The sequence below is a fragment of the Grammomys surdaster genome, unplaced genomic scaffold (assembly GCF_004785775.1).
Source record: "Grammomys surdaster isolate TR1022 unplaced genomic scaffold, NIH_TR_1.0 206, whole genome shotgun sequence".
In the NCBI taxonomy this organism is placed as follows: Eukaryota; Metazoa; Chordata; class Mammalia; order Rodentia; family Muridae; genus Grammomys; species Grammomys surdaster.
The window spans coordinates 6,363,277-6,379,949 of NW_021604651.1; the positions used below are offsets into that span (position 1 = coordinate 6,363,277).

Consider the following 16,673-nt stretch of genomic DNA (forward strand, 5'->3'; position numbering starts at 1 on the left):
AATAATGGCATTCAGTTATTCTGTATTGATCTCATATACTTCAATAGAAACAAATGGACAAGGATAATCATGATGATGTGGGAACTTCTGACTGTAGTATTGAGTTTAGTAATGTGAAGAAAAGAACAATCCATTTCTCAAACCAATTGAAATAATTCTACTCCTTAAACGAGGTGTGACAGTGCATGGAAGACGGGAGATGGAAGATGGGAGGCAGGAGACTCAGAAGTTCAAGTTTATCTTTGGCCCCATAACGACTCAAAGAATAGAATAGCCTGGGATACGTTAGGTGAGAGATGGGCGATGGGGGTGGGAAGGTATACTCGTCTTTATTTCTGTTTTATTTAAAAACCACATTCAACTTAACAACGTAGGTTGTAGAAAATATATAGGGCAGAAGTAAAAGGTTTGCAATTTATTCTTATTATCAATAATATAAACTCATATTCTTTGAGTCAATCTAAGCAGAGTTAAGTATGATGTTGTAGGTTTTTTCACTTACTTATTCGCTTTACATCCCGATAGCAGCCCCCTCCTCTCTTCCAAGTCTCACCCTTACAAACCCTCCTCCCATTTCCCCTAAAGTTGTAGTTCTTGAATACGAATATAAAGAATCAAAGTGAGTAAATGAGAAGCCAAATACCAGTTTTGTAGAAGTTGGCACGGAGGCAGTATGAGGAGAAACAAACAAAAGGGCATTTTCTGAGCTGGAGACTAAGGACCACCGGCTGTTTTTTTTTTTTTTGTTTTTTGTTTTTTTTTTTTTTTTATCGTGGCTAAGGCCTAGTAGGTCACATACGTTTGTTAGTGGTTCAGGAAACTACCCCTTTTGGGTATCTTTTCTTCTTGTTGGATCTTTCCTTGTAAGTCCCCATCAGAGCTGTGTATCGCGGCTAAAATCAGGGGTTGCTGGGACTGCTTTTGTTTACTTGGCAGCTGCAGAGCTTCAAGAGAGGCAGATAGAGATGCAAGGAAAATCGCTCGTTTTCTGGAGGCAAAGAAGCTTAAAGCCTTTCTTGACAGCTTCGGGGTAGGGTGTGAGCCCCAGCGGCAGTCCTTAACAACGGGAAGAACCAGGTAGCACTTTCACAGGGAAAAGAGCGCTCCCGCCCGGGGCGGCGGGCGGGGCCACGAGAAGCCCCGCCCTCCAAGGCCAATCCCAGCTCTCCGCCAGCGGACAGGAAGCAGCAGCGGGGCCAAACGGCCCGGGCGCTCGCCTCGGCACGCATGCGCATTATCCCGGGGCTCTTGAGGGAGCAGGGCGGGGCGAGAGGCAGGGGCGCGGCCTCCGGAGAGCATTGGGTGCCGACGCATCACGTGGCGAGAAAGGAGGCGGAGGGCCGCGGCTCAGGGAAGGGGCTGAGACCAGGCGAAGAGCGAGGGCAGGGAAGCGGGGAAGGGAGGAAGGAAGAGGCTGAGGGGGAGGGAGGGCCCTGTTTTGGCGGAGTGGGGCGCGCGGCTGGGCCCCTGAAGTGGAGCTAGAGGGAGGCGCTTCGCCGGTGTCACTGCCGGGGAGGCTCGTCGGGACTCAGCGCCGGTCGCGGCTCCCTCAGGATCGATGCACCGCGGTTAACCCGTGAGGAGGCGGCGGCCGCGGAAGATGGTGTTGCCGACAGTGTTAATTCTGCTCCTCTCCTGGGCGGCGGGGCTGGGAGGTGAGACACGACCCCGGGCGGCGGCGGAGCGGCGGTCGGGCCGAGCGCAGCGTCGCGGAGCCGGGCCGCGCGTGTCAGGTCTCCTCAGCTTCTGTCAGCTCTCTCAGCTCGCCTCAGCCGACCCCGAGCCGCGCTCCCCGCGCGCTATTGTCCCTCGCGCACCACGACCGCGCTCCCGCCGGCGGCGGCCCGAGCTTGCTGCGGAGCCCCGGGCCAGGCCTTCCCTGCCCCCACGGCCCGGCGGCCCTGCTCGCCCAGCTTCTCGCGCTGCTTTCCCGGGAGCCGCGGAGCCCAGGCCAGCCGTCCTCGCGCACTCCGCAGCCACCTCAGCCCTGCCCGGGTCCGAGCCCCGGGACCGCGCAGACTCGCAGCAACTTGCGAGGTTGGCAGCGCGGCGCGTGTATTGTTCTGGAAGCTAGTGAGCGGCCCCGATCTGGAGCGCACCCGGGCCGGGCGTCGGGCGCCGGTGTGCGTGTCCCACCCGAGCGCCTTCTCTCCTCTTCGTGCTCCGTTCGGAGTGTTTGCGGCCAGCGCGCCGGAGGTTTTGTGTGTGTGTGTGTGTCTGTGTGTCTGTGTGTGTCTGTCTGTCTGTCTCCTGTCTCCTGTCTCCCTGGGGCAAGGCTTTAGTTGACTGAGGAGAAGGGGAGCTGTTTTAGGATGCTCTTCGATCTGTCTGTTTGATTTGAGTCCCTTAGAGAAGCAGGACCGACCCTTCCTGGGCGACCAAATTTGCAGAGTTTTCTTAAACTCTCAGGTAGAGCTGACGTACCTCCTAGTCAGAGGATTGTCACAGCTGTGCTCCCTCCTCCTGGAAATTGGAGTTCATAGTTGTTTAAAGTTTCCTGATGCTTCGGGTTTGAGAGACAGCGATATTTCATTCCCAGCGTTTCCTATGACAGGTTGCATGATTATTTTGTTCCTATGAGAAAGTGCTTTCTTTACCTTAGGTAAGCTGATTTGCTGCCCAAGTATCTGGATAGAGCTTAGCTTAAAAGCATTGAATTGGAAACAAAACAAAAACAAACCCCCAAAACTTCCAGGGGTGCTTTGGATGGTTGTCAGCAGCCTAATTTGATACTTTAGAAAATGTCCTAGTGTTTTCTGTAGTGTATTGTCTGTGTTCATCCCTTTGTCTCATTGACTTAAATTGCAGGGCCCAGCCTATTTTTGTCTGGCTTTCTGCTTACTCTGAAGTTGTTTTTGTGTCCTCAGTTTCTGTTGTCGTGTGTACTATTCATTTATTAAGTACGTATGCTAGATGACAGCCACTAATAGATGCTTAATTTTTTGTTTTATTATTATTATTTTTTTTAAGAACCAGGTTGCAGACCGTTTGTAAAGAGCCTCTTTATTTAACATTTGTATTTTGGTAACGTGGCTTATAGCCCTGGCTGGCTATTTTTACTTTTTGTGATTATGGTCAGGAATTAGACACTGTTCTCTATAGGTAATAAAAACTAAGGTAAACATGATACACTTTGATAAGTAATGATATAAAAATGCCTTTTATTAAGGAAAACTAAAACCAATGAATGTAGCCTGTTGTTTGGGGAAAAAAGTAAATTAACAGTATAATCATTGTGGGTGAAAATTTTTATTCAGATCTTTGGAGTCTCTTTCTACACTAAGTAATAATTCAAAGGCCAGTTTTCATTGTGCTTCTGTTAAAAACTTTAAAAAAAAATCAAAGTTTTCACTAAAGCATTATGTCAAGTTTGTAATACTTGAATATGTAGCTATATTTATAATTTTGGGCTGTGGGATGTAACCCAGTGGCAATTGCTTAGCAAGGCCATGCAAGGCTTTGGGTTCAAACTGCTTTGTTTAAGGCCCAAAAAAATCCTCCTACATTTATTTGTAATTTATTATACTATATGCTGTTTTTTTTTTATCTGATCTGAACCACATATGGCTAAGTTTATACATTTTCATGATGCTTTGTAGGCTTGTGTGCATTCAAGCTTAGTAGACATTGGCTTTAGTGCATTGGAAAGTTGATTGTTTGTGGTTAGGGTAGGTTGTAGAAATACAGAGAAGTTTAAGATATAAACCATGTTCAGGTACAACTAAACTCTGTTGGTTGCTTTCGTCTTGCCTCTTTGTTAGTCACTGTTGTGTGTGAATGTTTTTCTTACTGCACTTAATGTGAGGGGTGGGAAGCTGGAAGAAGGCAATAAAGTGCTTAAACACTAAAACAGACTTTCCTAGTTTTCCCTTCTATATTAGTGGATGTCCTGCCCAATGTTGTAGAAAGATACCATGATAGTTTTAGAGTTTATAAAATGTCTGTATGGAAGTATCCAAACATATGTACAAAATGTTTCTAAAAAGTTATTTGTTGCCTAGCAAAATGGCTCAGTGGGTGGGAGCACTTGCTTTGAAAGCCTGACTATCTGAATTCTATTCCCTATCCCTTGGTTGAAGGAGAGAACCAACTCCTGAAAATTGTCTTTTGACCTTCACATGCATGCCATGGTTCCTCGTGCCTTTACACATGTACACTACACACAATAATAAAAAAAAAGTTATTTGGAGACATGTTAGGAACTTATTGACACTATCCTGATTAGCCCAACAATTTTTATGTATGTGTGGTTTTTGTTTGTTTGTTTGCGATACAGACTGATTATGTTTCTAGCTCTAACTCCTACTTTCCTAGTAGCTAGGACTGTAGGTGAAGGCAATTATGCATGGATAACTGTTACTTTTAAGCATAGAAAATGTGAAAGTTAAGGTCTTTCTTTTGAAACATTATTTTATGGGCAGCGAGGAAGGAGGAAGCACACCTTTGATCATAGCACTTGGGAAGCAGAGGTAGACAGATCACTGAGTTAAAGGCCAGCCTGGGCCACAGAGTGAGTTCCAGAAACTATGTCTTGAAAAACCAAAAAAAAAAAAAAAAAAATTGTTTTGTGTGCTTAAGAACTCAGAAGTTATTAGTTATAGCAACAAATTAATCCTGTAATGTTTGGCTTAAAGAAGTCATCCATTTAATGAACCTTGGTATGTGGTGTGTGTTTTAAAAATCTGTTGTAAATGCTTTGTATGATACACATTCTACAGAAACAAACTTTTTGGATATTTAGCCCAAAGAATTTAAAATATCAAGGCTTAAGCTTTAAGTGTTTGCTAGGTTTTTTTGTTTTGTTTTTCATCTTATGCCAGCAAGTAGGAGTATGGGAAGATAAGGTCTTTTTGTCTTCGACTGACTCAAAGGAACTTTGACTTTTTATCTTTTCAACTAGAGTTTGAGATTCCAGTACACTCTGTCACCCAAACAAGGCCAATTTCAAGTCATCTCCAGCATTAGCAGTGTCTCTTGGCTCAGTGTGCAGGACCTCTGTTGGCATGGTTGAGGGGACTGGGTATGGCAGGCACTCCTTTGTTTCTGATGTGCTTTTAATAACCGTTCCAGACCTTCACATATTGTATATTATTGGATCTCTTTTTTCTAAGGACTTAACCTAAAGGGTTGGATGGAGGAGTGCAAAGGACAATTCTCTGATGTTCGTCATTGATCTCATAGTGTTTAGGAGTTTCTCCTTTAAACATGTTTGAAAATGTAGTCTTAAAGGGATAATTTTTTCAAGTATCTGCTAAGTGGTGAAATAACCAAACACAAGCCAGTAGTTTTTTTTTTGTTTTTGTTTTTTTTGTTTTTTAACTTTATTTTGGGTAGTGGGGATTAGATCTGAGTTCTCTTAAATTCTGGGCAAGTACTCTTCTACTGAACTACATTTCTAGTCTCCCCTGCCCCCAAACTTTTTTGTTTTAGACAGGGCCTCCTCACTAAGTACTAGGCTGGCCAGGAGCTTGGTATCCTGAGTAGCTGGGATTACAGGTCTGTACCAATAGCCCTGACTTACTTCAAACAAGAAAAATCTCAAAGGTTAACGTTTTTAACCCATTTTTCTGTATGTACCTCCATACTTGTCTTTAAGTTTTGTTTTTCTTTTCTTTTTTCTTTTTGAAACAGTGTGTGGCCCACACTGTCCTCAAATTTATAGTCTCCTGCCTCAGTTTACCTAGCATTGGTATTACAGGTGAACTCTACCCTGTCAGACTATATAAAAACTTACTTTCTTCTGGCTGTGGTGGCATATGTCTTTAATCTCAGCACTCAGGAGGCAGACACAGGTGGATCTTTGAGTGTGAGGCCAGGCTGGTCTACATAATGAGTTTCAGGACAGCCAGAGCTACATAATGAGACCTTGTCTTAAAGAATACAGACAACCAACCCAGCAACTTTCTGTTTTATTGTTTTAATTTGTTTTAATCTGTTTATTTTTTTAAATTGCTCTTTTTAAAAGATTTATGTGTATGGGTGTTTTGCTTGCATGTATGTCTATGTACCACATGTGTGCTTGGTAGATTACTTTAGAACTGCAATTACAGACAGTTGTGAACTATCATGTTGGTGCTGGGAATCAAACCTGAATCCTGTGGAAGAGCAGCCAGTGCTCCGAATCACTAAGCTATCTCTTTAGCCCCTAGATAATAGTTTTCTAAAATGCATTTAGGTTTTCTGGTTTTCTTGTGAAATTTGAGGATGTTATTTTTATGGGGTGGGGAGTGGGAATCAGGCATGATCTTACTGTGAAGCCCATGCTGACCTTGAATCACCACATTTGGCCTGGAGTTCTTAACTGCTCCTGCCTCTGCCTCTGGAGTGTTGGTATTGCAGTTGTGTGCCATCATACCTAGCCAGTTGTCAACTTAAGCTAGTTTCTAACTTCTCCTCCCTGTGAGAAAACTAAAACATACTTAACACTTGCCTGTAAGGTGGAAGTTCTGATTCTTCTGTGGGATAAAGTAGATGATCTTTGGAAGTTTAATCTTTTAAATGTATGTTTGGCTTTGTAGAGTTTACTGCTGAGATCACTTTGTTAGTTTCTGAACTATTGGGATATGGTACTAACGTGTTAGTTAAAGTGAGGAGGGTAGAATGGAAAGAAAACCCATGAGTAACCTGGAAGGCTTAGTGAAGACTGCTCATTCGTTTAGTTATCGATAGATCATGTCCCAAGTCTGGATGGTGAATACTGTAGGTTTAAACTAATTTACTGATTATTGATAGGAAACACATATTTTTATATGTTTATTGTAGTAATGTTTATTGTAATAGTCCCTGTAGTAATATAAACTGTAAATTGAGAAAATACATTTTCTCTACTTAAAGGAAACTCAGTAAAAGCTACATGGTAGAAGCTCCCATATTTGTTTTATTTATTTACTGTAAGAGCTGTGCTATAGTAACACTGCTGTTCTAGTTTTGATTTTTTTGTTTGTATTAAAGTTGCATAACATTTTTTCTCAGCATAGAGAACTGAACAGCCTTACCCCTGCTAGGAAAGCGTTCTAATACTGAGACTTATATCCCAACCCCTTTTTAATATTTAAACTTTAAAAAATTATGTACATGTGTGTACATGTGTATATACATATTGCATGCACATGCCACAGCACACTTCTGCAGGTCAGGGACCTTTGGGGAGTTCTCCTACTTTGTGGGTTCTGGGAACTAAACTCAGATTATTAGGCTTTGACTGGCCCTTCATGATTAATTTTGAGACAAGGTCCCACTAAGTTGACCAGTGTGGCCTTGAACTCTGTAGGCCAGAGAAGCCTTAAACTTGTAATCTTTCTCTCTCAGTAGTTTGAGTAGCTTGGATTATAGTAGGCCCAGATAAAGTTAATTCCCTGCCCCACTCTTTTTCTCTCTTTGGTGTTGGAGACTGAACCCAGGTCATTATTAATGCATCCACTGAGATGCATCCACAGCTCTGCGTTTTAATTATAATGTTGCTGATGGTGGTGGGGGTTTTGTTTTTTTCTTTTTGTTGATACAGGGAGGGCATAATCACTGAGTTGCCCAAGATGGCTTAAAAACTCCTAGACTCAAGTAAGCTCTTGGGACTGTAGCTGTGGGGTTTACAGGTATATGCCATCATGTGGGCGTATATTTTTGCAGTGGTCTAGCTTAAAATAAATCTGTGTGAACTCCAATAATATAGTTTGCATGTACAGTGACTGTTGGAGAGCAGGACAAATGTACTTATTTGTCATCTCAACTGATGTCTTTCAGTAATAGGCCATATGACTATTAATTGGGGAGATAAATTGTAAAGTAGGGAAGCCTGTAGATAAAGAAGTACATGATGTTTTCAAGTTGGAGCCTCAACCTCAGAATCACTGAGGGAGAGACTTCAAATAGCAGGAAATGATTTGTATTTTGTCTGTTTTTCACATAGGCAACTCCATGTGACAAGGTTGGGTAGAGCCTTAAGGTTGTTTAAAATTTTGTTGTTGTTTGAGGAAGAGTTAATTTATTTAATACTTGCTAATACTTCTACCATGAAAGTCTAAAAAGTTGCCTTGGGGCCAGCAAGATGGTTCAGGTGGATAAAAGTGCTTGTCATCAAGTCTGAGAACTTGAATCAATCCCCAAAATACACAAAATGGAAGAAAAGAACTGACTCCTGTAAGTTGTACTCAGACCATATGTGTATAGAGTTGGCTTGTTCTGAAAAATAACTTAGCAGTGGTAATTCTAACTAACTCAGATTTCAGTGTTTTAAAAAGGTTATTTATTTATTTATTTATTTATTTATTTATTTAATATATGTGATGTATGCATGTAGTTATTTTGTTTGTGTAAGCACTTTGAAGAGGTCAGAGAAGGACCTTGGGAGCCATCCTGTATCATGTTCCACCTTATTCTCTAGAATAGGTCTCTCACTGAAGTAGAAGTTTGCTTTTTTTAGCTAGACTGGCTGGCTAGAGAGCTCCTGGATTTGTACCAGGAGCCTGTATATACTGGCTACTAGAGGAACTATAGGTATGAACATCAGTCCTCAGATGCATACTTGTCTGCTGGGCATTTAAGTTCAGGTCCCAGTGTTTGGACTAGTATTCTTACTCACAGAGCCATTTCCCCATCCTTAGATTGCCAATTTTTATATTAGGGACAATGAAGCAATGTCACTGAGAGTGGAAAAGCTGCAATACTTTCTACCAGTTGGATCTCTAGTTATTCTCCAACAGTGAGACTTCCTTGAGTTAGTTCTTGTGGGCATAGTTCTGATCTAGGTAGATAGCAAAAATGCATATAAGAACAGTTCCAGATAATGTGCTCTCCCTTTGCTACAGAAAGAATTCATCCTGAACCTACTACAGTTCTAGCTAAATAATGAGCAAGGTGTCCAATGAGAACCAGGGATTGTTGGGAATCTTTAATTGGTTAGAGTTTTGATGTTGCAGTGAGAAGAAAAGCAAAAAATACTAAATTTATCAGAGTGGAGGAAATGCCAGGATGTAAGCATACAGTTACATTTATGTAGTTACAAGAGAAGTGAAATTTGGTGAAAATGTCACCTAGCTCGCTGGGACAGTTTGTGAGATAAAGAATGATGATGCATGTAGATTCAGAAATCAGGTTTGAGGAGACGTTGTTGTTTTTGATTTTGTTAATTTAACATGTTGGAATTTATTTAGTTGGTTCTAGATTGCCTAGTATATCTGGTTATATGCAAATTGTGAATTTACCATTTCAAACACTAGTTGGGGAAAATAATCTGCTCTTTGAGTTTTAAGTGGCAGTAAGGAGAGATGCTAACTGGGCCATGAGGACCTGGACTTGCATTATTCATATCTGGACCATTACTAGGAGGTGGGATGCAGTTGGTTTCCATATTGAATGATTGGGATGTGATACGATAAGGAATAATTTAGTTGCTTGATGAATTGTGTGGCTTAGTCTCAAGTTAGAGTAGTTCTTGTAGAAAAAAAGATTTTAAAAGTAGTGAGGTCTATCAAGCTGGCTCAGCAGGTAAAGGCACTGCCACTAAACCTGACAACCTGAGTTTGATCCCTGGGACTTACATGGTAGAGGAGTGAAGCAATTCCTTAAGTTTTCCTCTGACAGTCACATATATTGTCTCCAACACACACACACACACACACACACACACACACACACACACACACACACGCATATACACATGAAAAAGCACTGGTAAAACTTGGCAAATGTTTAATGTTAGGCTAACAAAATGTTCTGAGGGCTTTTGAAATGAGATTTTAGGAGCTTTTACAATGGAGAGTGGTTCTGTAATGAGGATCTAAGTTGTTGAAGTTGAAATTGTCTTGAGATTTTGATTCTAGGTAGAAGGTGGGGGTGAGTATCACAGTCTGGGACTTAATACTGTCCTTCTTCTTCCTGGGTACTGCGTAAGCGTTGGCATTGCTCTTTAGTGCTCTGGCTGGTGACTTTGGAGGCATTGTTGTAGGGAGTTAGATGATAGGCATCTATAAATTTGGAACAGAGGGGAGCAATTAGTTTGAAGATATAGGAACACATTTTTACAAAGTGATTTTATTTTATATGCGTGAGTGTTTTGCCTGCTATATATATGTGTGTGTGTGTGTATGTGTGTGTGTGTATGTGTGTATATCTATATATCTATATATCTATATCTATATCTATATCTATCTATCTATATATATATATTTGCACCGTGTGTATATCTGGTGCCTGTGAAGGCCAAAAGAGGGTATCAAATCTCCTGGGACTGAAATTATAGATGGTTGTGAGCCACCTGGTAGGTACTAGGAACTAACCCAAGTCCTCTGTAAGAGGAGCTTGTACTTTAAACTGTCTCTGAGCTATCTCTTTAGCCTCCATTTTTATTACTGATTTGTCTTGTTGGAATTAGCCTCTAGGATTTTAGACTATGTCTAGTACTCTATTAGATGCAAATTGTGCACTTTCTAATTCAGAAACAAGATGAGAACAGGATTATCTTTAAATTTTAGACAAATAGCTGTATACTATTTGTGGAGCAATAGTTCAACAAATATCTTTCCATGTCTTTGCTTACATTAATGATGATTAGAGTCACATAGTCACACAAACACTTGAACTTTTGACTGAGTTTTTGGAATAATAGCAAATATCAACCAAGAAGACCATCAACAGATGAATGGATAAAGGAATGTATTATTTATACACAATGCAGTTTAATTCATCTGTAAAGAATAACCAGATTTGGGCTGGAGAGATGGCTCAGTGGTTAAGAGCACCGACTGCTCTTCCACAAGTCCTGAGTTCAATTCCTAGCAACCACATGGTGGCTCACAACCATCTGTAATAGGGTCAATTCCCTCTTCTGGAGTGCCTGAAAACAGCGACAGTGTACTTGTATAAATAATAAAATAAATCTTTAAAAAAAATAACCAAATTTGCAGGAAAATGGGTAGAACTGGAGGTTGTCATGTTAAGCAAATAAGCCACACTGAGATAACTATTGTTTTCTGTCATATGCAGAATCTAAGTTTGGAGTGTGCATGTGTGAGTATGTATGTATGTATGTATGTATGTATGTATGTATAAAACTTCACTAGGGCTTGGGGTTTACTGAGTGGGCTAGGCTGGCTGTCCAACCAGTGAGTCACAGGGATTTGCTTGTCTCTGCCTCCCCAGCACTAAGCTTACAAGCTTTTTACATGTGTTCTGGGGTTCTCATGTAAATGTGGCGAACACTTTTATCAACCAAACTTTCTACTCATCCCTGACTTTATTCTTAGTTTATATGTTTTAGGACCTAGCACAAAGCCTAGCTCACATAAAGATTTGTAATAAATGTTTTATTAAAATTGCAGAATTAGTGCTGGTGAAATGGCTCAGCAGGTTAAAAAAAAAAAAAGCCTGATAAGCTGTGTCCTGAATCCACAGTGAAAGGAGGTAACCAACTCCAGAAGCTGTCCTCTGATGTCTGCCATGGCGCATTAATGTGTGCCTGCATTCCCACACTCTCTATACACATGTACACATCATACATACAATATTAAATAAAGTTAAACCCTACAGAACAACATCACTTGGTGAGTGGATTTGTGAGTTCATGTTACATAGGCACTTTCATTATGCAAGGTTGTAGTCTAGTGAAATAGCCTTTGAATTGCTGTTTGTCTACAGTCTTATGGAAATAGCTTCATTATATAAAGCTAAATGTCATGATTTTTGTTAAAGTGGAATATTCTTGCAGTACATTAGAGAGTATACCTTCCAATTAATACAGTATATTATCAGAATTCCAAGTGGACAATAATAGAGATTAGGTACTTTAATCCAGAATCATTTGGCTGCTAGCCAAGGAAATTAGTAATTTGTACTTACAAATTTTAACTTTTATTTTGGGTGAAGGTGTTTAATTTTCTTGGTGACCTATACAATCCAATTGTTTTCTAAAGTATAGTAGAAATCTCTTAGTAATCCAAGAGATTTTTTCTTCATGTGTAGAGTAAGCTACAGAATAGTGATTGCCAACCAAGTGTGACATGGGTGGAAAGTGAGGTCATGGGTATGGGTTGAAGATGAAATATAAGATAGAGGTACAGCAGCAGTCCAAATGGTGGCTGGAATTTCTTGCATCTGTGTGGGAGAATAATGTAGGTATGTTGAAAACTTCAGTCTTTTATGAAGATTATCATCTGTACTGGTGTTATTTATTTGAAAGTCTATGAAAAATCTCATATCTCTATATGTCTCCATCCATCCATTTTGGAATTTTAAAACTTCATTTCTTAAGTGAATGGTAGAAATAGAATAGTCAGTAGATTTCAGTCATTCATATTTTATGCCCTGTGTGATTGATTTAGTTTATAATTGTGATAAGAATCTAGCTTATTATTTTAAAATGGATGTTTTGGAATATGCTTTTAATTATAGAGACACCCTGTTATCTTGGAAGTTTCATTGTAACTGTGAGATGTGGATAGTTGATTCTAGATGATTTGACTGGTTTCTAGTGAAGAAATAGATACTGGTTTGAGTTTGAAGTCATAGTGTAGAAATGGTGTATCTAAGTGCATCAAAATACTTTGCAATGTTACTGAAATATAGGACATAGTTCTTAGAAGGATATTTTTGTTATATGAGAGAGCACTTCTGTAAATGCTGTGTAATATTTCAAGATCAGAGTGAATATATAGCAACATAAAGGTCATGGATGTTTCTTGAGGTACAGTTGATGGTTTGAAAAGAAAGATTTCAAAATTACATTGTTGACCTTAATTGTCAACGTGACTGAATTTGGAATCACTTAGGAGACACAACTCTGGGGATGTCTGTGAGGATGTTTCCAGAGAGGTGTAGCTGAGGAGGGAAGACCTGAACGTGGGTGCTACCGTTCTATGGATTGGGGTCCTGGGCTGACTGAAAAGGAAAAAACCCAGAGAGGATGCTGAGCACCAGGATGCCATCTCTGCTTGCAGACTGTGGATGAATTGTGACTAGCTGCCTGACCTTCCTGCACCACGTCTTCCTGTCCATGGTGGACTACACTGCCAAGCCACAGCAGTGAGAAAAGGAACTGAATACAGTGTCAAATTTTGAAATTAATATAAGTGAAAGTATTGGAAATAACTTGATTGCAGCTAATTCTCTTGAGGCATTAAAAATGTATCAGCTTTAGTTTGTCCTTTATCCACCCTTTAATGTATTGTAATTGAGTTTTCTATAGGTAGGAACATTTATTATGTTAATATTTTTGTCAATTTTTTTCCATTCTTAAGATTGTGTTATCAATTTTTTTTTGTTTGGATATAGGTAGATAAAAAATTATATTGATGTAAAGTGATACTATTAACCCACCATCTGTAGGCTAAGTAGCTAGGATTACAGGTGTGCACAATCATGCATGGTTTACTTAGTTACTTATTTTCATGATGTTTTGCAGTACTTTGACTGAACCCAAGGCCTCCTCACACATACAGGAAAGTGCTCTATCTTGTGGAGTTAAGTGGTTGAACTCAGTTTCTCAGGTTTGGTAGCAAGTACCATCTTAGCATCCCTAGTGTGTGTGTTAGTTAACTGTGTGAATGTTCACAATTTCCTCTGGGCCTTTAAAGTGTTAGGTACAATGTGCATTTACTGTATACTTTATAGAAATTTAGATTTCTGAAATCTATAACAAAGGGCAAGAAAGCAAACTGCTGCTGATAGGCTTTTCTGTGTAGATGAAAGTGAAAGATAACTTACCTGACAAAGTGCAGAGTGGAGTGATTTAATGTAGTTACAATGCTGCAGTAAAATAGCCTTAGGATTACTGCATCATTGTAGCCTCCCCTAATCAAGATGTTAGGCCATGGAGAGAGATTGTAATAGTTCAAGTGGAAAGATATATGACACATGGAAAAACTTGGGGTTCTCTAGAAACTTCCTTTCACCAGAAGTTGTCATTTTCCACTGACCTCAGATAAGGAGCACTTCACTCTACACGCTAGGTTAAATGTTCATTTTGCTATTATCAGGAAACATTTCTACGTGGGAACACCTTTAGTAGTATTGTCTGTGTTTGGAGATTAAAAGGAGTTTGGGGTTGGCAACATTTTTCTTTTTATCTCTTTTTCAGTATTGGGTATCAAACTTCAGGAACTGTGGCTGTTAGGCAAGTTTTCTGCCCTTGAGCTATATATACCCCTGGCCTCTGGTTGGTGTCCTGTTAACTTCCTTGTTGTTCATTGGGCCCTGCGTGGTGATGCATAAGTAGTGAAAAGAGATGCTCTAGCTCTGTGCTGTTATGGTTTTGGTTTTACTCCTAGTCTTTAGAAGATTGTTCCTTTTGTACTTGATATATTTAAAGTGTTTAAGCCAGGGGAAGAGTTTCATCATGGGCTATAAATTCCATGTTAAAGTTACAGCAAGCTTTTGAAGGACACATTTTTTTTGCTGGTAGTTAGTGGTTATTTTCTATGAACCCAGGTTCTTCAAACTTGTTCTCCTGAATAGCTGATTTCAGTCACCAGTTCACTGCTATTGCCTTACTGATTCAAGTTAAAGTCATATTCTTTAGTTCAGTCACTCTTCTCCCTGCGTCTGTCCCACTCAGTCTCTCTTCAGCCTAGCAGTCAGCTGTCATCCAAGACTGGTCAAAACTAACCAGTAACAGGTTGTATGCTTTTCAGTGGCTAAAGTCACGATTTTTATTGTATGAATTTTATCTCAATTAAAAATATTTCAGTTGAGCAAACAATGACACACTTGTCAAGTAATTCACCACTTTAAGTAAAAGTTTGTAAGAGCCACGAGTGCCTTTGTGTTCATTTTTTTTCTAGCCAAATCTGCCCCCGTGTCAGGGCCTTTACACTGATGGTCCTTTACATGTAATTGTATATGGTTGTATTATCAGTTTAAAAAATTATTTTGGAAACTTAAAAAAAGCAGTAAGATCTTGATGATTTTGACGTATGTAGTTTAAAAGTTCAGTAGTGTTACTGACATTCATATTGTTGCAGTTTATTCTCTATCAGATCTTTTCATATGTTTATTATACAGATTGCCTTATATAAAAATACCAGCTCCTTCCTTGGGATCTTTTAAACCACCATTTTGCTATACTTTTCTTGCATTAATAACTTCTTATAGCTTTGTTTATTGTTTATCATTTTAGAGCAAAGCTCCACAAGATCAGTAGCTATTTATTGTAAATTTTTAATGTTTGTATTCTCAGAACCTAAACTAAAGGTTAGCATATACACTATTAAGTGTACCCCAATTTGAGAGTATGTTTGAGGAGGGGTAAAGCCTCTGAAGATTTATGTTTGTCTTTTTTTTTTTTTTAAAGTGGTACTCACAATCAAACCCAAGACTTTAGGATGCTAGCTAAGTACTTTACCACAGAGCTGTTCTTAGCCATACTATAATCAACTTTAAAGAAGAACAGGATTACTGTTTTTGCTAATGTATTTATTTTGCTCATTAAGTACTTTTAAATGGTCTTTTTAATTAAAGAGGTATAATGAGTTAGACTTTTTTTCTGTAAGAACTAAGTTGCTTTTTTAAAACAACTGTCACAATGTCCAGCAGTAGTTTTTAACAATAACTTACTACATTCTTAGGTAGTGTATGCTGTATGCCATTCTCAACACTTTAAACACATACATTTGGTCCATACAATGTCACTTTTAGGTATAAGTACTGGTAAGTTATAATTTTTTTCAAATGGGAAAATTAAGGCATAAGGAAAGTAGTTATAAGTAGTTTAGACAGTTGCGAGTGCTGCATGGTTATTTTGCATGGAAATGTCCTGAACTGCACCCATGGCAGCAGTAATATCCTGAAAATAGATATAGAGGTTTATAAAAGAGTAAATTTTATGCCGATGCCAGACTTTTTGAAATTCTGTTATTTAGTTCCATAGGATCACATGTTTTCCAGTCGTTAGTTTATGGCTCTTACTCTCTAAAATATAGTTTATCTTTGCATGGAACAATTGAATAGATTCATTCATTCATTATTTATATCAGTATTTGTTTTGATCAACTTTTCTTTTTTTGGAGATAGGATCTCCTTACATATCCTTGGCCGACTAGCACTTGCTGTGTAACCCAGAGTGACTTCAAATTCAGAAGTCCTCGTGTCTCAGCCTCTCAAGTGCTGGAGTAAAGGTGTATACCAGCATGCTCTACCTGACTGTTGTCCAGGTGCTGAGGATACGTGAGTGAGCAGAGTGCTTATTTAACTTGTGACTGTATTCTAATGGTGGGTACTACATGTTAGAACTCATACAGAATACCAGAGCAGCACATTAGAGAGCCAGTGATGGGGATGTGCACTAGCTTGGGTGGTCAGAGCACTCAGGGTGACAAAAAGGTGGCAGATAGAGATATTGCACATAGAAGAAGTGGAGGAGGATGAGAATGGACAGGAGTTGGGTGTGGGGGAATGTAGTCTCCTACACGGATCATGTTCAGCTTTATAAACTATAGACTTGGAGTCTGGAAGGCTAACATGCTTGTACTAACATGCTTGAATAGAGTTACTCTGTTGTTATAAAGCATAGATGATAAGAGGGTAGGAGTAGTACCAAAAGAGTCAGTTATTTATCAGGGCTTTGACTGTCAAGATACTTTTTTCTTTTCTTTTCTTTTCTTTTCTTTTCTTTTCTTTTCTTTTCTTTTCTTTTCTTTTCTTCCTTCCTTCCTTCCTTCCTTCCTTCCTTCCTTCCTTCCTTCCTT

General features: G+C 39.6%; 1 protein-coding gene across 1 annotated transcript in view; it reads left to right on the forward strand.

The window, feature by feature from the left end:
- The first annotated feature begins 1,378 nt into the window (after positions 1–1,378).
- Adam10 (ADAM metallopeptidase domain 10) overlaps positions 1,379–16,673 on the forward strand; it is a 122,416-nt gene continuing 107,121 nt past the window's right edge. The window contains exon 1 of the mRNA XM_028771330.1: positions 1,379–1,655. Within this exon, the coding sequence (XP_028627163.1) occupies positions 1,601–1,655 (55 nt within the window). The 5' untranslated portion in view covers positions 1,379–1,600. The remainder of the gene's footprint in view (positions 1,656–16,673) is intronic.